This window comes from Odocoileus virginianus, chromosome 11 (genome assembly GCF_023699985.2).
Source record: "Odocoileus virginianus isolate 20LAN1187 ecotype Illinois chromosome 11, Ovbor_1.2, whole genome shotgun sequence".
Taxonomy (NCBI): Eukaryota; Metazoa; Chordata; class Mammalia; order Artiodactyla; family Cervidae; genus Odocoileus; species Odocoileus virginianus.
In genome coordinates this window covers 37,585,528-37,609,320 of record NC_069684.1, presented here as the reverse complement: position 1 = coordinate 37,609,320, position 23,793 = coordinate 37,585,528, and the positions used below count along the sequence as shown (strand labels likewise).

General features: G+C 50.8%; 1 protein-coding gene across 14 annotated transcripts in view; it reads right to left on the bottom strand.

The window, feature by feature from the left end:
• MIIP (migration and invasion inhibitory protein) overlaps positions 1 to 22,614 on the bottom strand; it is a 34,809-nt gene extending 12,195 nt beyond the window's left edge. For 2 of the 14 annotated variants that reach the window (XM_070474304.1, XM_070474306.1), the window contains exons 1-10: positions 22,516 to 22,614; positions 19,554 to 19,737; positions 18,989 to 19,324; positions 18,468 to 18,549; positions 15,147 to 15,255; positions 15,007 to 15,059; positions 14,153 to 14,282; positions 13,902 to 13,998; positions 12,678 to 12,812; positions 12,276 to 12,382 (exon numbers count right to left, since the gene is read on the bottom strand). In XM_070474304.1, coding sequence (XP_070330405.1) covers positions 12,293 to 12,382; positions 12,678 to 12,812; positions 13,902 to 13,998; positions 14,153 to 14,282; positions 15,007 to 15,059; positions 15,147 to 15,255; positions 18,468 to 18,549; positions 18,989 to 19,324; positions 19,554 to 19,667 — 1,146 coding nt within the window. In that variant the 5' untranslated portion in view covers positions 19,668 to 19,737; positions 22,516 to 22,614 and the 3' untranslated portion in view covers positions 12,276 to 12,292. The other 12 variants (XM_070474301.1, XM_070474298.1, XM_070474305.1 and 9 more) reach the window with 11 other exon arrangements.
• Positions 22,615 to 23,793: the final 1,179 nt, after the last annotated feature.

Genomic DNA, 23,793 nt, shown 5'->3' with positions numbered 1-23,793 from the left:
CAGTTCAGTTGCTCAGTTGTGTTCCACTCTTTGCTACCCCATGGACTGCAGGCTTCCTTGTTCATCACCAACTCCCAAAGCTTGCTCAAACTCATGTCCATCAAGTCAATGATGCCATCCAACTATCTCATCCTCTGTCTCCCTCTTCTTCTGCCCTCGATCTTTCCCAGCATCAGGGTCTTTTCCAGTGAGTCAGTTCTTCGCATCAGGTGGCCAAAGTATTGGAGCTTCAGCTTCAGCATCAGTCTTTCCAATGAATATTCAGGACTGATTTCCTTTAAGATTGACTGATTTGATCTCCTTGCAGTCCAAGGGACTCTCAAGAGTCTTCTCCAACACCACAATTCAAAAGCATCAGTTCTTCAGTGCTCAGCTTTCTTTATGGTCCAACTCTCACATCCATACATGACTACTGGAAAAACCATAGCTTTGACCAGACAGACCTTTATTGGCAAAGTGATGTCTCTGCTTTTTAATATGCTGTCTAGGTTGGTCATAGCTTTTCTTTTCCAAGGAGCAAGCGTCTTTTAATTTCATGGCTGCAGTCACCATCTACAGTGATTTTGGAGCCTAAGAAAATAAAGTCTGCCACTGTTTCCATTGTTTCCCCATCTATTTGCCATGAAGTGATGGGACCGGATGCCATAATCTTCATTTTTTGAATGTTGAGTTTTAAGCCAACTTTTTCACTCTCCTCTTTCACTTTCATCAAGAGGCTCTTTAGTTCTTCACTTTCTGCCATAAGGGTGGTATCATCTGCATATCTGCGGTTACTGATATTTCTCCTGACAATCTTGATTCCAGCTTTTATCATAGCAATGAGCTCCCGCATTTAATAAGCTCTGCAGACAGGTGATTCTCAGGATTATAAAATCCGCAGATATATCAGGGGCTGGAATGACTGGAAACTAAGAGTGGGCCAGGCTGGGTCTCAGTTTGGTGGTGACTGAGGCAGAGGTAGGTGGGGAGCCTGTCTCCAGGGCTCTCTGCTTACTCACTCCCCAAGTCCCCATCTTTCCTCCTCTCCACCACACATCACCCAAGAGAGGCCCTTTTCTCTGGGAAGGTGACCCAAATTTGCAGGCAGAAAGATGAGGTCAGGGTTGCAAAGAGTGGGACACGACTGAGCGACTGAACAACAGACTTCCCGGGTGGTACAGTGGATAAGAATCCATCTGCCGATGTAGAGGACACAGGTTTGATCCCTAGTTTAAGAAGATTCCATATGTCTTGGGCCAACCAAGCCCGTGTGCCATGACTACTGAGCCTAAGCTCTAGAGCCCAGGAGCCACAACTACTGAAGCCCTCTCGCCCTAGAGTCTGTGCTCATCAACAAGAGCAGTCACCGCAGTAAGCCAGCATACCGCAATGAAGAGTAGCCCCCACTCTCCGCAGCTAGAGAAAACCCATGCAGCCATGAAGACCCAGCACAGCCAAAAATAAATAAATAAAACTTATTTTTAAAAAATGAAACCCAAGCCAGACCAGCTCTGGGATGCAGGGCTCACATGTGGGGGCTGGACAGGTTCCCCCAGCTCCTTTCCACCTCCCCAAGCCCGGCAAGGAGTTTCCTGGCACAAAGGGTATCTTGGTCTCCTTGGACCATCATGACAAAGGCTTACAAACTGAGCAGCCTAAACAACGGAAACATACTGTCTCACAGTCCAGGGGGCTGGAAGTCTGAGGTGTGTCAGCCAGGTTGGGTCCTTATCAGGCCTTTCTCCTGGGCTTGCAGATGGAAGAACACTGCCCTTCATCAGGCCCCACGCCCAGCAAGGCGAGAAGATCCAATGAGCCCAGCAGGGCCTCACTGAGAGGCACAGGAAGGTGCAGGCCGACAAGCTGGCTCCCTGAAAGCTGGTTTCCAGGGGTGATGAAGGTCAGGGAGAGCCCACGGCCAGGTAGGGAGGCCATGGACAAGTCAAGTTTGGGCAATAATCCCTGAAGGAGGAGGCAGATGGAGGCTTGTGTAAACCCCACACCCACAGCCACTATCTTCCAGGCTGTGTCCCATACCATCCCATCCCCCCAGACTTTGAACCCAAGGATTCCTGGAAGCCTTAATGGTTTCTAGGCCTCTGAGTCTTCCGCAGAAGCATTCTCACCCACCACCCACCCAACTCTCCCAGACCTGCAGGCTTACAGGAGTCCATGCCAGCAGGGACACTTGGGCAGAGATCATCATCAGTCATTCACTGGAGGAAGTCCCTAGAATTTCCCCTCTCACCCTCTCTCAATTCTGTGTTTCAGGCCAGGTGAAGCAGACTGCCCCCAAAACAAGACTCCTATTTTGCAATATACAATGAGCCCTTGTTTTCATATAATACTCATATTTATGAAGCACTTACTAAGTGCCAGGTACTGTGCTGAGCATTTCATTACCCCACTGTCTCATTTACTCCTCTACACACCCCTGTATGTAGGTAGCATTACAACCATATATATATTTTTAAATTTTATTTATTTATGGCTGAGACGAGTCTTTGTTGCTGCGAGGGCATCTCTCCAGTTGCAGCAAGTAGGGGCTGCTCTTTGCAGCGGTGCATGGGCTTCCCATTGCAGTGGCATCTCTTGTTGCGGAACACGGGCTCTAGGGCACCCAGGCCTGTTGTTGCTGCTCGTGGGCCCTAGAGCACAAGTTCAGTGGTTGCGGCGCACGGGCTTAGTTGCTCTGAGGCATGGGGGATCTTCCTGAACCAGGAATCGAATCCATGTCTCCTGCATCAGCCGGCAAATTCTTTACCATTAAGCCACCAGGGAAACCCTACAAATTCTATTGTACAGATGAGGCTCAGAGAGGTTCAATGGCTTGCCCTGAACTCCAGGCCTCAGCTTCAGGTCCAGTGCTCTGTCCATAAAGCTGGCACTGACCCCACACAGACCTAGGAGGGTGCGCCTCCGCGCTGCAGGTAGACTTTGGCGAGAGGAGCCAGGGAAGTTTATCCAAGTTCGTTGGGAGTGGGAAGGATGGGCAGCTGGGTCTTCCTCTGGGCTGCAGTCTTCTGATCCTTCTGGTGCAGGAAGGATCCCCCTGCCCTGCACCAGATCTGGGACCTGGAAAATTCTCAAAGCTCCCTGCTTCCCCTTCCCTCCCGCTGAGATGTCATAGCTTCCAGAACAGTCTTGTCAGCTTGAGAGCTGGGTCCTTCCAGTGTCCTACCACACAGTAGGGCCTGGGGATCTCTTGAGTTTCAGGGTCTGTGTGAGGGGGTGTTTCGAGGGAGGGAGGGAGAAGCCTCGTGGCCTCTGGCCACAGACAATGAGGACCTGAGGGAGAACACACTTGTGGTAAGGGCTCAGCCTGGTGCCACGACAGGGGGATGTCCCCAAAGACCACCTAAGCCACTGGCAGGCACCTATATTCATCACTGGGACCAACCTCATGCCACCTCCACCAGCCACAACATGATCCCTTGGGGCCTGGGCTTCCCCTCCTCACTTCCTGCACAGTCACAGCCCACCACCGTCACACCCTGGGGTGTCAGCCACGGGCAGGGCGCTGGTCGCCACAGCCCCACAGCTGACTTAAGCCATCCGCCTCCCTGTGGGCAAAACCCTCAACCTGGAGAGCTGACCACCGGCACATTCGCTGCACGTGCTCTGAGCCCAGAAGGAAGAAGCAGAGGGAAGAGACAGTCTTTCAATCAACCAACTTGATACTTTATTCCTGATTCCTTCTAACCTCCCAGGGGAAGGGGTGAGCCCAATCGAGTGAATTCAGAGAGGGCAGGCCCCTGTGCCCATTAGAATGATGTTGGTCTCCTGACAGGGTTGGGGGGGGGGGACGACAGGAAGAGCTGATGACAATCATGAGTCTTATCACCCTGTTCTTGGGCCAGCCCATGGGCAACCCTCCGCATGTCTAATCTCCTGTCCCTCTCTCTCCCTGGGACTATCATCCTGTACGCATGCTGAAATGAGCCAGAGGTGAGGTGAAGTGCCCAAAGGCACACGCTCGTTATTCCATCACTCAGTCATGTCTGACTCTTCGTGACACCATGGACTGCAGCACACCAGGCTTCCCTGTCCATCACCAACTCCCAGAGCTTGCTCAAATCCATGTCCATTGAGTCAGTGATGCCATCCAATCATCTCATCCTCTGTCGTCCCCTTCTCCTGCCTTCAATCTTTCCCAGCATCAGGGTCTATTCCAATGAGTCAGTTCTTTGCATCAGGTGGCCAAAGTATCAGAGTTTCAGCTTCAGCATCAGTCCTTCCAATGAATATTCAGGACTGATTTCCTTTAGGATTTACTGGTTTGATCTCCTTGCAATCCAAGGGACTCTCAAGAGCCTCTCTAACACCACAGTTCAAAAGCATCAATTCTTTGGCATTCAGCTTTCTTTATGGTCCAACTCTCACATCTGCACATGACTACTGGAAAAACCATAGCATTGACTAGATGGACCTTTGTCGGCAAAGTGATGTCTTTGCTTTGTAATATGCTGTCTAGGTTTTTCACACAGTTAGGAAGCAGGATTTTCTATCCTTCAGCTTTACTGAAGTTGTTCATAGTTCAAACAGCCTTTTTGTGGAGGCTTAAGGGTTTTCTATATATATTCTATAAATCTGCAAATAGACATGGTTTTACTTTTTCCATTCCAACTCAGATGTCCCAAATGGGAGATGGGCTGTCTGAATCCCAGTCTCTTTGAAGCCATGCTCTTGTGCCCTTCTCCAAGTCAGTCTTTCAGTGCAGCTCCCCGGTTGGACAAGGTCTGACTCACAAGACTGGGGCAAGCAAAGTAGGAACTTTGGCTGCAATAAAATGTACATCCTCAGAACGTCAGGATGCTATGCTCAAAAGGCACCTGGAGAAATGATCCTGGAAAATCCTGTGCTTTATGTTTCTTGGGCCATGAATGGTCCACCTTCACAAGGCTGGAGAAGCAGAACTGGTCTCTCACCCCATTAAGGAGAACCATCTCCTCCAAGGCAACCAGGAGATGTTTCTGTTCTTTGGGAAGTTGGAAGGCTCCCTTGGGGAGCCAGCTGGGGCTCATTTGTTTCCACACATTCCCTAATCTTCTCACCAAGAGCCTGGGACGCATGGCTACTAGTGGTTGAGGAATATGTCACAGCTGTTCCCAGTCATTCCCTACCTCTCATCCAGGAGGTCAGATACCCTACAGGGCTGGGTAGGGGTGGTGCTAAGCAAGACCTATGACAGTCTGCCTGAGACATAGGACAACACGGCATGCAGAAAATCAGGAGCAGTTATAGAAGCAACTGAGCACCCCTGGAGCCACGTTCCTGGGACACTCTCCACGGCCCTGTGCTGCATGGCCTCCATCTTCCTAAGACCTGGGGACTCATCCACTCATTCATCAAACACCTATTTACTGCATGCCCGTCATATGCCACATACCAAGCTAGGGGGGAGCTGAAAACAAGGCAGGCCCTGTTCCTGCCCTCGAGGAACTTGACAGTTGAGCGTAATGGGACAGGATGGGGATGCGGAGGTGGGACCTGACTCAGGTGCCTCGGCCAATCCCGTGGGGTCAGGGAAGGGCTGAGGAGCGGACCTGGAAGCTGAGGCCCGAGTAGGAGTTTGGGGGATAGAGAGAGCTTTGAGCAGACAGAACAGAATAGGGTGGATGAAGGCCCAGGACAAGCCAACAGGTTTAAGAGCCAGAAAAAAGCTTCAGCAGGGCTGGAGCCTCACCTGGGAGGGATGTGAGACAGAAAAGGGGGAAGCAGAGGTGACTTTGAAACCCTATGTGGGGCCTAGAACCTTCACAACAGCATCATCAACTCAATGGACGTTAGTCTGAGCAAACTCCAAGAGACAGTGAAGGACAGGGAAGCCTGGCGTGCTGCAGTCCATGGGGTCACAAAGAGTTGGACATGACTGAGCAACTAAACAACAACAGAAAAGATGATCTTGCTTTTTTCCTTTGGGATTTATGCCAACAAACAATGACACTATTATTAAGCATGTAAGGTGTCCAACCACAAGAGTCCTTTGGTTTGGAGAAATGAAAGCATCCTTCCCATTGCCTTTAGGGACTTTCCATGTGGTTCAGTGGTAAAGAATCTGCCTGCCAATCCAGGACACCTGGGTTTGATTCCTGGGTCAGGAAGATCCCCTGGAGAAGGAAATGGAAACCCACTCCAGTACCCCTGCCTGGGAAATCCCATGGACAGAGGATCCTGGCAGCTACAGTCCATGGGGTCACAAAGAATCAGACACAACTGAGTACACAACTCCTCTCCTCTCCCGTCACCTTCATGATGTAAATGGGAGATCAGGCTAGAGGGAAAAGCCAGGTCCTGAAATACAGTTTAGTCACTAGCTTTGAGAAAACAGGAGGGAAAAAAAAAGTTCCAACTAAGAGGAAAATACCACCTCTGCTTAAATTCTAGCAGGGGAAAGGGAGACACAAGCAATGAACCTCATGAGTAGTAATTTAATAACATATAAAGGGGACTTCCTTGGCAGTCCAGGGGTTAGGACTCCATGCTTCCATGGCAGGGGGCATGACTTCGATCCCCAGTCGGGGAACTAAAATCCTGCATGCTGTACATCACAGCATGGCCAAAAAAAATTAAAAAAAGGAAAACATACAAGGGCTGGGATGGAGGAGTACAGGGAAGCACAGTGTATGATGGGGCGGATGCATCTGGGGGTCCGGGGGTTCAGGGAAGGCCCTCGTGAAAGAAGAGACTCTCCAGCTGAGATGCACACCTGGCAGGGGTGGAGGAAGGGGGACAAGAAGGGATCTGGACATCCCCTAGGGAGGGAGGGACAGCCTGGAAGAATCAGGAATGGCTTGCCTGTTCCTGGGAGGACAGAAGTGACTGTGGTGGGGTGCAGGTGAGTGAGGCAGAGTTGGAGACGTGATGCTCTGTGCAGGGCCTCTCTCCCTGTGATCTTCATCTTTGGGGTCCCTCAGGTTTGAAAAAGCCTGTTCCCCAGCCTGCTCATTCAGAGTTGATCTGGAGCGGCTTCGTGGGCAAGACAGAAGCCAGAAACCTTCTAAATGTTCAAAGGAATGGTCCTTCCAGAGAAACCACTGGCCCTGATGACTTAACGGCCTAGCATTGCAGTCTGGACTTTTATGGGAGAGAAATATTTCTATCTCATTCAAGCTGTTGCTCTTCTGGGTTGGCTAAACTTAGAAGGTGATTTCAGCTGTCTATGTTGTCATTCTGTTTGACAGAAGGTTTCCAGATTCTCTTCTCCCTCTGGCCAAAGTATTTCTAACAAAACCACTGACTCCCACAGGCTCTCTATTCTTTTTAAATATGATTTATTTTGATTACTGAATTTTCTGGCCCTTTCTTACTTTTGCACCAGATGAGTATCTTACTTGCCTCACTCTAATGTCTAACTCTGGGTTTCACTAGGTGGCATATATGTCTAAGCGTGTGCTTAATTTTTTTTTTAATTATGATTTGCTTATTTATTTGGCTGCGTTGTGTCTTAGTTGTGGCACACAGGATCTTTATTGCATCATGCAGAATCTTTTCATTGCACCCTTCGGGCTCAGCAGTTGCAGTTGTTGGGCTTGGTTAGCCCTTGGCATGTGGGATCTTAGTTCCCCGACCAAAGTGGATTCTCCACCACCATGGAAGTCCCACAGGCTTTCTTGAATTAAAATCACATGTGGGAAAACAAGAACAACAACAAAAAAACCAATCCAACTCAAAACTGGGCAAAGGACTTAAATAGGCATTTCTCCAAATAAGATAGACAAATGGCCTCTAAGCTCACCATCACTAACCATCATCAGGGAAATGCGATCAAAACTACAATAAACAAGATACGTCACACCCATTGGGATGGCTATTATAAAAAAAAAAAAAAGGGCAGAAAATAACTGTTAGGATGTGGAGAAACTGGAACCCTTATGCACTGCCAGTGGGAATGGAAAATGGTGTAGCAGCTCCTCTGAAAACAGTATAGCAGGTCCTCAAAAGATTAAACACAGAATGATCCTACGATCCAGCAATTCCTCTTCTAGGTTTATACCCTAAAGAATTGAAAGCAGGGATTCAGAGAGACATTTGCACACTCATGTTCACAACAGCATTATATACAATAACAAAAGGTGGAAGTGACTCAAAGGTACATCAGTAGATGGATGGATAAACAAGATGTGGTCCATCCATACAACAAAATACTTTGCAGTCTTAAAAAAGGCAGGAATATCTTTGACAAAGGAGGCAAGGATATACAATGGAAAAAAGATAACCTCTTTAACAAGTGGTGCTGGGAAAACTGGTCAACCACCTGTAAAAGAATGAAACTAGAACACTTTCTAACACCATACACAAAAATAAACTCAAAATGGATTAAAGATCTAAATGTAAGACCAGAAACTATAAGACTCCTAGAGGAGAACATAGGCAAAACACTCTCCGACATAAATCACAGCAGGATCCTCTATGACCCACATCCCAGAATTTCAGAAATAAAAGCAAAAATAAACAAATGGGACCTAATGAAACTTAAAAGCTTTTGCACAACAAAGGAAACTATAAGCAAGGTGAAAAGACAGCCCTCAGATTGGGAGAAAATAATAGCAAACGAAGCAACAGACAAAGGATTAATCTCAAAAATATACAAGCAACTCCTCCAGCTCAACTCCAGAAAAATAAATGACCCAATCAAAAAATGGGCCAAAGAACTAAACAGACATTTCTCCAAGGAAGACATACAGATGGCTAACAAACACATGAAAAGATGCTCAACATCACTCATTATCAGAGAAATGCAAATCAAAACCACAATGAGGTACCATTACATGCCAGTCAGGATGGCTGCTATCCAAAAGTCTACAAGCAATAAATGCTGGAGAGGGTGTGGAGAAAAGGGAACCCTCTTACACTGTTGGTGGGAATGCAAATTAGTACAGCCACTATGGAAAACAGTGTGGAGATTTCTTAAAAAGCTGGAAATAGAACTGCCATATGACCCAGCAATCCCACTTCTGGGCATACACACCAAGGAAACCAGATCTGAAAGAGCCACATGCACCCCAATGTTCATCGCAGCACTGTTTATAATAGCCAGGACATGGAAGCAACCCAGATGCCCATCAGCAGACGAATGGATGAGGAAGCTGTGGTACATATACACCATGGAATACTACTCAGCCATTAAAAAGAATTCATTTGAATCAGTTCTAATGAGATGGATGAAACTGGAGCCCATTATACAGAGCGAAGTAAGCCAGAAAGATAAAGACCATTACAGTATACTAACACATATATATGGACTTTAGAAAGATGGTAACGATAACCCTATATGCAAAACAGAAAAAGAGACTCAGATGTATGGAACAGACTTGTGGACTCTGGGAGAAGGAGAGGGTGGGATGTTTCAGGAGAACAGCATTGAAACATGTATATTATCTAGGGTGAAACGGATAACCAGCTCAGGTTGGGGACATGAGACAAGTGCTCGGGCCTGGTGCACTGGGAAGACCCAGAGGGATCGGGTGGAGAGGGAGGTGGGAGGGGGGACTGGGATGGGGAATACATGTAAATCCATGGCTAATTCATATCAATGTATAACAAAAACTACTGTAATGATGTAAAGTAATTAGCCTCCAACTAATAAAAATTTAAAAAAAAAAAAAAATAAAATAAAAAAAAAAAAAGGCAGGAAATTCTGACACTTTACAACATAAACCTCAAGAACACTATGCTAAATCAAAGAAGCCAGAAAAGGAACAAAAAGACAAATACTGCATGATTCCACTTGGACGAGGTAACCTAGTCAATTCAGAGAGATGCAAAAGAATGATGGTTGCCAGAAGCTGGCAGGCGGGGATGGAGAATGAGTGTTTAATTGGAGCTCTGCTCAGATGATAGAGAATCTGCCTGCAGTGCAGGAGACCTGGGTTCATTCCCTGGGTAAGGAAAATCCCCTGGAGAAGGGAATGGCACCCCACTCCAGTATTCTTGCCTGGAGAATTCCATGTACAGAGGAGCCTGGCGGGCTACAATCCATGGGGTCACAAAGAGTCAGACACAACTGAGCAACTAACACTTTTGCTTTCTCTTTCTGGTTTTGCAAGAAGAAAAAAATTCTGGGGATGGTTGGTGCTGAAAGTTGCAAAAATGTAAATGGACGTTAGGGCCACTGAATTGCACATATAAAAGTGGTAATCTGTGTCTTGGGTTTTTTTGGCTGCAGTAGATTTTTGTTGCTGCATGCAGCTTTCCCTAGTTGTGGCAAGTGGGGGCTGCTCTTTGTTGCGGTGCTCAGGCTCCTCCTTGCAGTGGCTTCTCTTGTTGCATGGCATGGGCTCTATGGTGGGCCAGATTCAGTAGTTGCAGCTCCCAGGCTCTAGAGTATAGGCTCAGTAGTTGTGGTACATGGATTTAATTGCTCCAAGGCATGTGGAATCTTCCAGGAGCAGGGACTGAACAATGACCCCGGTATTAACAGGTAGATTCTTATCCACTAGACCACCAGAGGGGCTTCCCATGTGGCGCTAGTGGTAAAGAACCCATCTGCCAATCAAGAGACATAAGAGATGCGGGTTTGACCCCCAGGTTGGGAAGATCCCCTGGAGGAGGGCATGGCAACCCACTCCAGTATTCTTGCCTGGAGAATTCCCAAGGACAGAGGAGCCTGGTGGGCTACAGTCCATGGGGTCGCAAAGTCAGACACAACTGAAGTGACTTAGCACACACACACGGACCACCAGGGAAGTTCCTGTTATGTTACGTTTTATACAACTGAAAATAAATTTTTAAAAAATTGATTTAAAAAAATTACGTGTGGGAGAGACTTCGTTTCTTCAGGTACTGGAATCAAGTGGCAAACCATGACCTGCTGCTCAAAGTGCCCACAGACACGTATGCATGATCACAGAAGCATTTGGACTTGAAAGTCTCTGGAAGGGATATGTGATGGCCAGGTAGCCCTGTGCCCACCACTCCCAGTCACCTTACCTGCCTGTCTATGGAAGCACTGGAGGTTGGAACTCCAGATGGAGTGAGGGAAGACTCAGGCGAGAGTTTGCATTGCCTGTTATTGTTGCCAGTGGCCTGGGAGGTCTGTGTGTCTGTCTTGCAGGGATAGAGCTGGTGAAGTCATGACGTGGAGGACAGTAACACTCACCCAGTATACCATGCACCCCTTCATGTCCTGACTCCACGTAACTAGTTCTGTCCAATGTACCACAAGCAGAACTGACCTGTGTCATTTCTGGGCTGAAGCCACCGGTGGAGCCACCATTGGCCTGGGTCCCCGAAAGACAATGTCAAAATAGTGGCCCCATTGTGACCCACGATGAACAGGTAGTGTGAGCAAGTCAGCAAGAAATAAGTATGTCAGACCACTGTAATCTGGGAATTAATTTGTTGCTGTGGCATAACCTCACTTATCCTAATACATGTGTTGTGACTGACGGGGAAAGGTTTTCTCAGCTTCACAAGATCCAGGTGGGAGCCACAGACCACAGCCCTAGTTCCACCCCTCTAAGCTAGAAACCTCAGAAAAAGCACATGCCTTCCCTGGGCCTAGGTTCCCCAATTGTTCCATTTTTATCCTACAAATTAGAAAGTTCCTATTATTCAACATATGGGGGAAAGACAGGTGCTGCTTACTAATTCAGGAGGGCAGCGGTGAGCACTTGAACCCTCCTGGTCTTTTGTTTCCCCAGGTGTCCCTGCTGGGGCTCTGACTCATCCCTGGTTTCTAGGATTGGGCTTGAGATGGAAATAAAGGAGCCACTGGACCCAGGAACTTTATCCCTTTATCACTGGACCCCGGTGTCAGGGGTCAAGAGGGGAAGGGCTCATTCACTCCCCACTGTCACAGCTTCAGCCTCATCTACAGGGGCTGACCTGAGACCCCAAGCCCCTTGCTGAGGGGGCCTTTTAATGCTGACCTTGACCCCAGCCTGCTTTGGGGACCCTCACCCCCAAAAGGGCCACACTCAGTGCTGGATCCACCCCACCCAGCGCACGCTGTCAAGAGGCGTCCTTCCCCAAATGAGGAGGGCCAGGTTGAGGCCAGGGCACCTCCAAGGCTCTGAGGGCATCGGCAGGACAGACCCGGCACATGTGGGAATCTGGGCTGCAGGGAGCACTGAGCTTTACTTACAAACGTGTCACAGAATCCCCTCACCCCAACCCCAGGGTCCCCTTCTGTGTCCCCAGGAAGGAGACAGGCCGGAGCCCACCCACTGGCCCAGCCTAGGAAGGAAGGTGGGGCCTGAGTCCACCTCCAGCGAAGGCTGGGCAAGGCTCCCCTCTCGTGGGCACCCCTGCCAGAGGGAAGAAGCTGAAACGATGGCAGGAGCACCGCTCACCTCCAACTGGCCAGTCCTCAGGGCTTCGGCTGGGGTGAGCGGGGCCGAGGCACGCAGGAGGGCTCTGACCAGATCGGGGTGGGGAGTGGGACCCGCATTGGCACAGCCTAGGGAATGAAGAGAAAGATGTCAGAGGTGGCCTCTTTGGGATGGGTCCCCCCACATCCAGCCTCATCCCCTTCTGGATCTCAGAGTTGGGGTCAGCTTCCAGGGCATGGCGGGGTAGCCAGTGGGGAGCAATAGAGACTGGAGAGGTGCCGGGGGTCAGGGCCAGGGAGATGGGAGCCCACAGAGAGAGACTTCCAGGTTCTGACCCCCCAAACCCCAATCCCTCCCCCAGAGACTCTGCAGTCCCCACGCTGCTCCAAGGTGTCTGCCCCTCCCAGGGCACCCTGGACATACCAGGTTAGGAGAGCCGGTGGCTGATAGCTTCTGATGGTGCGCCTCAGGGGAGACACTGGACCAGAGGTCCAGGCTCTTGGGGGCTGAGCTTTCCTCTGACTTCGGAGGGATAATGTCCCAGCCCAGCAGGCAGTGCTGTGGGGAGCAAGGGTTTAAGGCACCTGGCTGGGGGCTGGGCTCCCCACTAACCAGGCAAACCCAGGGAGGGGCTGCACTATCCTCCGGGACTGGCAGTCTCCTCTAGGACAGGGGTGTGTCCCCCATGAAGGTGAAGGGACCCCCCCCAAACAATCACAGTGTCCCCCACGACTGAGGCTCCCCCAGGGCAGAGGTCTGTGTCCACCACTGTTCCCCCAGGCCTCCCTTTCCTAATCCTGAGGACCCAGACTACAGATGGGCGGAGGGAAGGCCATGGACGCTGATGGACCTGGCACATCCTGTGTGCCAGGCTCTGCTCCAGGCCCCTGACAAGTACTGACTCACGGACCTGGCCCCCGCCCACCCTATAAGCCTGAGGACAGTACACTGGACCCATTTTACAGACGAGCAAGCTGACTTTCCTCAGTACTCCTTCTCCTCACTTCCACCCCAGCATCCCCGGCCTCAAGTGGGAATGAGTGGGTTCCCCACTGACCCCTGTCCTACCCAGGAGACCCAAAGGGTGGCTCTATGGGGGAGGCATTGTGGAAGTATAAGACCCCAAGTTCTACCTGGCTGACCACAGACAAGGCACCTCCCCTCTGCCTCAGTCTCCTCATCTGTAAACTGGAATAACAGCAGGACCTGCACTCTCTGGAGGAGGAAATGGCAACCCACTCCAGTATTCTTGCCTGGAGAATCCCATGGACAGAGGAGCCTGGCAGGCTACAGCCCATGGGGTCGCAAGTATCGGACTAAACCACCACCACTGCACTCTCTGTTGCTTGACCCCACAAGATAAACCCCCTGAGGACTGTGCACACAGCACACAAGAGCATGAGAAATCAGACCCTTCTGCATTATGCCAGCTCATGGGCAGACAGGGGGTGGGTGGGGAGCCTGGCCTCCCTCAGGAAACAGGTACAGCACAGGTGATGTGAGTGGCCCAGTCTGAACTCCAGAGACTGGGGTCCATTAGCCCAGCCTCGCTGTGTGGCTCTAGGACAGTCCCTGGCCCTCTCTGGGCCTCAGGATCACATCTGAGGACCTGGGCCAGACAGGAGGCAGCCCCAGTCCCATCCTCACCCGTGGCAGCGCCAGCGTGTCAGAGGCATCAAAGCTCTTCCGCCGGTGGATGCGGTGCCGGTGTGGGGGATCCAGGACGGACAGTGGGAGGCTCACCCTGGGGGCGGTGACAGTGCGGGCATTCCTGCAGGTCTCTCCAGGCTGCAATGGCCCAACCTGTACCCCCTCGAGACCGCGGGACCCAGGCTCTGCTCCCCTCTGCCGCTGTCCCTGTGACTCCTATGGGTGTCCTGCCCACTCGGGCCACTCACCTGACCTGCACTGGCTCCGCCAGGGTCCCTGCACCCCGCTGGTCCCGTGGCTTCCTGCACAGGCAGCAGGGGGTGCCAGGGTCCGCAGGTACCAGAAACAGGCGCCGGTTGACACGGTAACAGTACACACCTGTGAGACCCGAGAGGAGCAGAAGTCCCTCCTCAGCTGGGGAACCTAGACCCCCTGGACTCCAAGAGGCCCACCAACCCCTGCACAGCCCCAGTGGCCACATCCACAGACCTGCCCACGTGTACACGAAGCGTGCACACATACACGTGCTCACACAGAACCACGCCGAGCACCACTTTCTACTCAAGCATGACACACACGTGCACACATGCTGGCATCTTCATACATTAAAATGTCATCTGTGCAAACACAGAGCACTACTACTACATATAGTCACATTTGTGGACATATACGGTGTGTTTATACTTGTAATCACATACACGCAGTGCACACACATGTATGTCCACATGAACACGCCTCACACACACAGGTACATACATGGATACAAACACTGTATGCTGCACATACAAACCCACAATATAGACTCAGATGCTCACGTAACTGAGCCGGAACCCCCCCACCTCAGATTACCCACATGCAGAGAGGAGAGGAAGGGGGTGGGGGGTATGTGGGAAACTAGGCAGCTGGGAAGGCTGGCAGTGAGTGCACAGGGCTGGCCCCACTCCCCATGAGGCCAGGCCTCAGCTCACCCCCACCCCCTACCCAGGGCTCACCACCCCCTGTTGGGACACCAGGCTCCCTGCCTGAGTCCTCAACACTCAGCTGCCTCCCCAGGCCCCCAGGCCTTGGCTGGGCTCTGGGGTAACCAAGTGTTTACACTCACATTCGTGGTTCCCCTCCACAGCATCACCTTCCTGCAGGCCTAGGAACCGGGGTCTGTGAGGGCGAGAGGGTGAGCAGGACAGGGCGAGAGGGCAAGCCGGCCTGAGCCTCCCTGCCCACTGTGTGCCTGCCCCTGCTTACTCAGGGTCACTGCAAATACACTCCTCCTTGTTGGCTTCCCGGAACTTCTGCAGCTTCGAGAAGAAGGCCTCAGGCTTGCTGGTGACAGGAAAGGTGTTGTCCAGGGACCCTGGGGGGACAACGCACAAGGAGCTGCTGTGTGGCCAAGACTCAGGGGGTGCTCAGCACTGGCACCCCAGGCCACTGAGTCACGTACAGATCTGGAGGGGTCCCTCAACTCACGAGACACATGCATACCCAATCGTCTGTGCAAAAAGTATCTATAGAGTGCCTGCTACAAGCCAGACACTGTCTCATGTGCTGGGGAAAGAACAGCAACCTAGACAAAGCCCCCGCCCTTTTGAGGCTTACATTCTAATGTGGCCACAAACCAGTCGCTAAAGAAACCTGGGATACAATGGGGAAAGGTGACACCTATCAGGAAGTAAGAGAGAAAGAGAGTCAGGAAACTGAGCTTGGAGGGCAGAGGGGCCAGAGGGAGCTTCCCTGAGGACGTGACACCTGAGTAGAGACCCGATGAGGGAGGGAGGGAGCCATGGGGACATCCCAGGCAGACAGAAGAGCACATGCGAAGGCCCTGGGGCAGGTGTGTGCTGGTACACTGGAGTTACACTCAGGAGGTGAAATGGGCAGAGCGGTGAGAGTGGAGGAGATGTGACTGGGAAACCGCTGATGGGTTTGGGGACAAGGAGTGATACGATCACATCAGCCATGTGCTTTTAGAGTACTCCTCTTCTTGCTGCAGCAAGGTGAGAGGAAGCAGGCATAGCAGTTAGGGGACTACTGCAGGCATCCTGGTGGAGATAAGACGGTGAATTCTAGAAATATGTTGAAGGCAGGGCTACCAGGATGTATGTATGGAAAGGAGAGGAAAAATCAAGGCTGATCTCCAGATTATGGCCATTAGCACCATGAACAGAGCTGCCGCCAATAGACATAGGAAACACTGCGGGAGGGTGGACCAAAAGCTGTGGAAGTCAGGACCTTGATTTTGGACCTGAGATTAGTCCAGGACACCTAGTGAGCCAGGCAGAGAAGAAAGTCAGATACACAAGTCTGGAATTCAGAGGAGCAGCATGGGTTAAGTGGGTGAGAAGAGGGTGAGGAGAGTCTTAACACTGATGGGGCCTAGGGAGTTTGGAGGTTGGAACAAGGAAGCAGATCTGGCAGAGGAAACTGGATGGAGCTGCCAGGGAAGTGGGGAAGAGCTAGGGGGGTGCCCAGCTTTGGAAGCCAAGGGAAGAAAGAGCTTCAGGGAGGAAAGGGGGAGTGGCCGCTGTGTCTATGCTACTCAGGGGCCAAAAAGTGTGTGGACTGAGAACTCAGCTGGGAGCTGGTAACACAGTGGTCACAGCTAACCTGGGGTGGTGTCAAGGACTAAAGCCTGATTTTAAGAAAAAGTCAGGGAGAGAAACTGGAGATGGAGAATCAAGATGGCCTTTAAAGTTTCATGATAAAGAAAAGCAGAGAACACGGGTGTTAACTAGAAACAGGAGGGGAAGTCACAGACTTAATCAGTTCTCATTAATACTCCCAGCTTTACCCCAACCGGATGTGAGACTTTGCTAAGCTTTTCAGTCTCTTGGCCCTCAGCCTTCTCATCTGTCAATGGGGACAGTAATACTACCCACCTGATCAGATGATTGTGAAGAGTCAAGAAGTTAATGGTAGGAAAGCTCTTGGGACAGGGCCCAGCACAGGACAAGCGCTCCATGAAATCAGTTCTCATTAATACTTCCCAGTGTTCATATGCTGACGGAGCAGAATCATGGTGGAGGGAGGACAGGAGAGAATTACAGGAAGCAAGAGCTTTGGGAATCAAGAAGGAATGGGGCCAAGCACACAAATGCACAGACAGGCTCAGAAAGGAGGAGAGAGGTGCACACGGACACAGGGCAGGAACGGGCAGGCGCCTCCGCTTTCCCAGAGACAAGAAGCAAGGCAGTGAGCTGGCAGACAGGGACTATGTCCCCACCTCCACAGGGGCCCAGCAGCCACACAGAGCCCCTGCCTTGGCAGGAACTCAGCCTCTCCATGCGTCAGTTTCCTCCTTCATGAAAGTGAGGATCCAACAGCCCAAGCTCCACTCACTCCTTCAACCAGTGTTGGCTAAGGACCTGTGGTGTGCCAGGCCCTATTCTAGGTTCACAGAACACAGCAACGAAAAGACAGCCAGGCCCTTGCTCCAACGGAGCTCATGAGCCAGACAAGAAACAAGCAAACAAGATGATTTCTGAGAATGAATGAATGAAGAACACAACAGTAGCTGATGCAACAGGCAAGGATGCAGAGGCAGTGGTCCTACGACCTTGTGCTCGTGCAAGGCGCCTGCCATTTGAACTGAGTGCTCAGTGATGAAAGGGAACCAGCAGGTGTGAATCTGGGGAAGTGCATTCAAAGCAAAGGGAAGAGGAACTTGCAGAGCAGTCCAGTGGTTAAGGCTCCATGCTTCCAATGCAGGGGGCATGGGTTCAATCCCTGGTTGGGGAACTAAGATCCCGCGTGCTGCACAACACCGCCAAAGCAAAGCAAACAGCAAGTGCAAAGGCAGGTGGCCATGAGCACACAGCTGGTTCAAGGATCAGCAAGGAGGCCAACGAGGCTGGAGCGAAGAGTCAGAAGATAGATGGTCAGAGGTTATGTCACCGAGCCAGATCATACCTCAGAAGTCTAGATAAGGATTTTGGATTTTACTCTAAGTGCGAGCTTCCTAGGTGGTGCTAGTGGTAAAGAATCCACCTGCCCAATGCAGGAGACGTAAAGACCTGGATTTGATCACTGGGTTGGGAAGATCCCCTGGAGGAGGGCATGGCAACCCATTCCAATATTCTTGCCTGGCGAATCCCATGCACAGAGGAGCCTGGCGGGCTACATGGGGCCGCAAAGAGTGAGACACAACTGAAGTGACTTAGCGTACACACTAAGTGCCAAGTATTCTGAATGACATGATCCGATGCCCAGATTTCAAAATCCATTCTGGCTGTTGAGTCAAAAATGGATGATAATGGGGTTGGAAAGAGGCCAGAGGCCATTCATCCAGGAGGCAACTGAGGTTGCTGGGGGAGTCGGGGAAAACGTAAAGAGATGATACATATACAGTTTCCCAGGGCCTGGCACACAATAAATGCCAAAAAAAATAAGGCAGCTCTCATTTATTCAACAAACACTAGGCGAACACCGTCTCTGTGCTTTTCACTGTGCCAACGGCCGAGGCAGAAGACGTGGTACTGAAGATTCTCCCACCTGGTGGGGGCTCAAGCAGGTGTACAAGCAAGCTAGGGCCCCTCACCCCCAATCTCTAGGCCCTAGGGAGGGCCACACCTGCAATCCAGTCATAGCCCAGGTAGGGTCTCAGGCGCCAGCTCTTCTCAGGCACTGGAGACTCCTTGTTGGTCACTCTTGGCTGAGGAGGGAGGCAAAGAGAGGCAAGGTTGTGCTAGCAGGCCCAGCCCAAAGGAGGCCCCACCTTGATGGGAGGAAAGGGGCTGTCTTTTAACTTACACCCTGACGTAGGCCCCAGGGCCCAGCTGAGGACTTGGGGGCTGGAGGACAAGAGTTTGACCCCCCCACTCCCCCCACCACGTGTGACTGTGAACAAGTCTGTCCTCTGAACCTCGGTCTTCCCATCTGCACAATGGGGCTGGTCACCTTCTTCCCAAAGTGCTCTCTGAAAAACTAACGGCCACAACTTATCAAGCACTCAGGCCAAGCAGGACACGACTCATAGCACCTCCCAAGAGCCTCTCACCCTGGAAGGGAGGTTGCCTGTGAGTGCATCTGTCAGAGGGGAAATTGAGGTTCGAGGAAGCCCCATCAATGGCTGCCCCACTCTCCCACATTACCTTAGACAACTTGCCCTGTTGAGCCAAGATGGACCTCAGGGCCTGGGCCTCCTGGGTTCCTGGACTGTCCAGCTCTGCTGAAAGCTCTGAGTCACTTGAGTCTGAGATGGCCAGTAAGGGAGCTGAATGGGGCCTCGGAGGGCCCGGGGACTCCTGGTGTAGGCATTTGGCAGGTGGGAGAGTGTTCATCCCAGAGCTGGCTTCGCCAGGCCAGTACCTATCACAAGGGTCACCAGGGCGGGCATCTTGTGGGCAGGAGGCTCTCGAGGAAACTGAGGACATCTCTTGGGATGATGGCATCTCTGAGTCATGGCTGCTGCTTGAGCCCAGGCTTGACTGGAACAGAGGCTGGGTCAGCAGCCATCCACCCAGCTGGCCTGCATTAGGCATGAAGGCCAACTCCTCATCCTTGCTCAGCCTCTGCCATACCTTCCCATGCTGGGCCTCAGTTTTCTCATCATCAGTAAAATGGGCGCACTGCGTAAGAGGACCTGGAAGGCCTTGATTCTGGCCTGAGGGTTAGGCAGCCCCTCTCTCACCCCAGGGACTTGGCCAAGGTGCTTACCTCTGAGGCTGCCTTGGCCACGGACCGCCGCACAGCATCCTGCCCGACCCACAGTTGCCTCAGGAGCTCCAGGTTGAGCTGCCGCAGCTGCACTAGGTCCCTGGTCTCCACCATCCTGGGCTTTCCCCAACAGATGTCACTGACTCCTGGACCACAGACTGCCCTCGGGGCTGGGTTCTCCTACCTGAAGCCAAGACAGAGAGCATGACAGCAATGAGGAGGCTGCCCTTCAGAGCCAGAGAGTCAAATCCCCACTCTGATATTCCCTAACTGGGAAACCTCAGGCAAGTTAATTAACCTCTCTGTGCCTCAGTTTCCTCATCTGCCAAACAGATGATAATGGCATCAACCTCATAAAACTGTTGTAAGGACTAAAGGAGGTAATGCATATTATATCTGGTGGTCCAGTGGTTAAGACTCCACACTTCCAATGCAAGGGGGCACGGATGGGTTCGATCCCTGGTCAGAGAAATAAGATGCCACAGTCAGACCCGCTAAAATATTTTTTAATTAAAAAAAAAAAACCTAGGATTAATCTCAAAAATATACAAGCAACTCCTCCAGCTCAACTCCAGAAAAATAAATGACCCAATCAAAAAATGGGCCAAAGAACCAAGGAAGACATACAGATGGCTAAAAAACACATGAAAAGATGCTCAGCATCACTCATTATCAGAGAAATGCAAATCAAAACCACAATGAGGTACCATTACACTCCAGTCAGGATGGCTGCTATCCAAAAGTCTACAAGCAATAAATGCTGGAGAGGGTGTGGAAAAAAGGGAACCCTCTTACACTGTTGGTGGGAATGCAAACTAGTACAGCCGCTATGGAGAACAGTGTGGAGATTTCTTAAAAAACTGGAAATAGAACTGCCATATGACCTAGCAATCCCACTTCTGGGCATACACACCGAGGAAACCAGATCTGAAAGAGACACGTGCACCCCAGTGTTCATCGCAGCACTGTTTATCACAGACAGGATATGGAAGCAACCTAGATGTCCATCAGCAGACGAATGGATGAGGAAGCTGTGGTTCATATACACCATGGAATATTACTCAGCCATTAAAAAGAATTCATTTGAATCAGTTCTAATGAGATGGATGAAACTGGAGACCATTATACAGAGTGAAGTAAGCCAGAAAGATAAAGACCATTACAGTATACTAACACATATATATGGAATTTATAAAGATGGTAATGATAACCCTATATGCAAAACAGAAAAAGAGACACAGATGTATAGAACAGACTTTTGGACTCTGTGGGAGAAGGCGAGGGTGGGATGTTTCAAGAGAACAGCATCGAAACATGTATATTATCTAGGGTGAAACAGATCACCAGCCCAGGTTGGATGCATGAGACAAGTGCTCAGACCTGGTGCACTGGGAAGACCCAGAGGGATCGGGTGGAGAGGGAGGTGGGAGGGGGGATCGGGATGGGGAATACATGTATATCCATGGCTGATTCATGTCAATGTATGACAAAAACCACTACAATATTGTAAAGTAATTAGCCTCCAACTAAAAAACAAAAACAAAAACAAAAACCTTAGTATAATACCTGGCACACACAATGAGCACTCAATAAATGCTTATTGTTAAACTAGCCAGAGCATGTTTCCTGACATGTCAAAAGAGATTAATCTCTCCCCTTTAACAACCTCAACTATGAAATTATGAGTAGTTTAATTTGTAGAAATCAACCCTGAATATTCATTGGAAGGACTGATGCTGAAGCTCCAATACTTTGGCCACCTGATGCGAAGAGCCGACTCACTGGAAAAGGCCCTGATGCTTGGAAAGACTGAAGGCAGGAGAAGGATAAGATGGTTGGATGGCATTACCGACTCTATGGACATGAGTTTGAGCAAACCTTGGGAGATGGTGAAGGACAGGAAAACCTAGCGTGCTGCAGTCCATGGGGTCACAGAGAGTTGGACATGAATGAGCGACTGAACAACACCTTAATTTGTAGTGGACAATTAGGGCAAGTCTACAAATGTAAAACATTATAACTTTCAAATTCAACACAAATTAAATTTCTGAAGGGACTCGTCCTCTCCTGCCCTCCCTTCTCTGTTTTTTTAAACAAATGAAGAAGTTCAGAGAAATTAAAATACTAGCCCCAAGTGACACTGCTTGTGGTGGCATAGCCAGGATTTGAACCCAAATCTGGCTCCAGGGTCCATGGTTATGACAACCTTTCCCCAAACAATGTGGAGGGGGGCCTAGGAAGCCACCTCCTCATTCTCCACCCTTTGGCCCCCCAGGAATCTGGGCTCAAGGACACACTGATGTCTCTGGAAGAGATTTCTGCCCTTAGGGGAAGAGGCTTCATCTTCTCTCTTGAGCTCCAAGCCCAGATTCCTCCAACTAGAAATTACACATGATCCTTTTCTAACACTGGGTCCAGTCAGACACCCTGCTCTCAGAAACCCTGCCCTGACCCCAGTCCTTCCACCCAGACTCCTCACCTGTGGACCACCCATATCCGGGCCCCCTCCTCAAGGCCCGGCTGCAAGGGCTAAAGCAGAGAGACCCGCCCTCTCACATACACCCACGCAGGGAAGGGAGGACAGTGGAGATGCGAGTACAGGGGTGGGAAGTGCAAACAAGTGGGGAAGACAGCCTGATCCCGGTTCCCGCCCCCATCTGACTGAAAGACTTTGGGCCTCCGTTCTTTCATATCGTTAAAGAGAGAAAACCTCCGGCTCTGATGGCGCTCTGGAAAGTCAAAGCTGCGCCAAGGTGACGGGAAGGCAACGTTCAAAAGAGACACACACTGGGGCAGCGGCAGTGCAGCGGAACGCAGGGGCGGGACGTCCCCCCCGGGAATGGGAGACTCGGCCTCCCTCTTCTTTCCCATCGCGGGACCCGGACGCTCCGTGGAACTGCACGTGGAACAATCCGTCGAACCACTCCTCTCCAACCCGGGGGCCCGCCACTTCCGCACTCACCGCTGGGAAGTCGGGGAATCAAGCTGCCTGCCGCATCCAGCGCTGCCTAGAGTTCCGCCAGGCCCACCCAACGCGTCACCAAATGGGGGCGGAGCCTGATTCGGGCGCCCTGATTGGCCAGACGTGGGGCGGAGCCGGGACGCTCCTGGGAGCGTTACTTCGCATCAGAAGCGGCAGTTTCAACATTGGGGCGGGATTCAACGCTGATTGGTCAATTCTGAGACCAGGTACTAGGGTTCGAAATGGGGCGGGCCCCCAGAGGACGGGCTTCGATTGGTCCGGACAAGGCCTCGGTCTCTTTCTCGTTTGGTTGAGGCAGTTTTAGCTTCTCGACCCAGGAGGGTAAGCGGCGGCCAGTGACTCATGCTTTCATACTTTCTTTCATGTACTTGTCTTGCCTGTTTTGTGCCAATAGGCACTATACTAGTAAGTACTTCAGTTCAGTTGCTCAGTCGTGTCCGACTCTTTGCGACCCCGTGGACTGCAGCACGTCAGGCCTCCATGTCCATCACCAACTCCCGAAGCTTGCTCAAACTCGTGTCCATCGAGTCAGTGATGCCATCCAACCAACTCATCCTCTGTCGTCCCTTTCTCCTCCTGCCTTCAATCTTTCCCAGCATCAGGGTCTTTCCAGTGAGTCAGTTCTTCGCATCAGGTGGCCAAAGTATTGGAGTTTAAGCGTCAGCATCAGTCCTTCCGAAGAATTTCAGGGTTGCTTTCCTTTAGGATTGACTGGTTTGATCTCCTTGCAGTCAAGGGACTCTCGAGAGTTTTCTCCAACACTACAGTTCAAAAGCATTAATTCTTCAGTGCTCAGCCTTCTTTATGGTCCAACTCTCACATCCATACATGACTATTGTTAGGAAAACCATAGATTTGACTAGATGGACCTTTGTCAGCATAGTAATGTCTCTACTTTTTAATATGCTGTCTAGGTTGGTCATAGCTTTTCTTCCAAAGAGCAAGCATCTTTTAATTTCATGGCTGCAGTCACCATCTGCAGTGATTTTGGAGCCCAAGGAAATAAAGTCTCTCACTGTTTCCGTTGTTTCCCCATCTATGTGCCATGAAGTGACGGGACTGGATGCCATGATCTTAGCTTTCTGAATGTTGAGTTTTAAGCCAGCTTTTTCCACTCTCCTCTTTCACTTTCGTCAAGAGGCTCTTTAGTTCCTCTTTGCTTTTGGCCATAAGGGTGGTATCATCTGCATATCTGAGGTTATTGATATTTCTCCCTGCAATCTTGATTCCAGCTTGTGTTTCATTCAGTTCAGCATT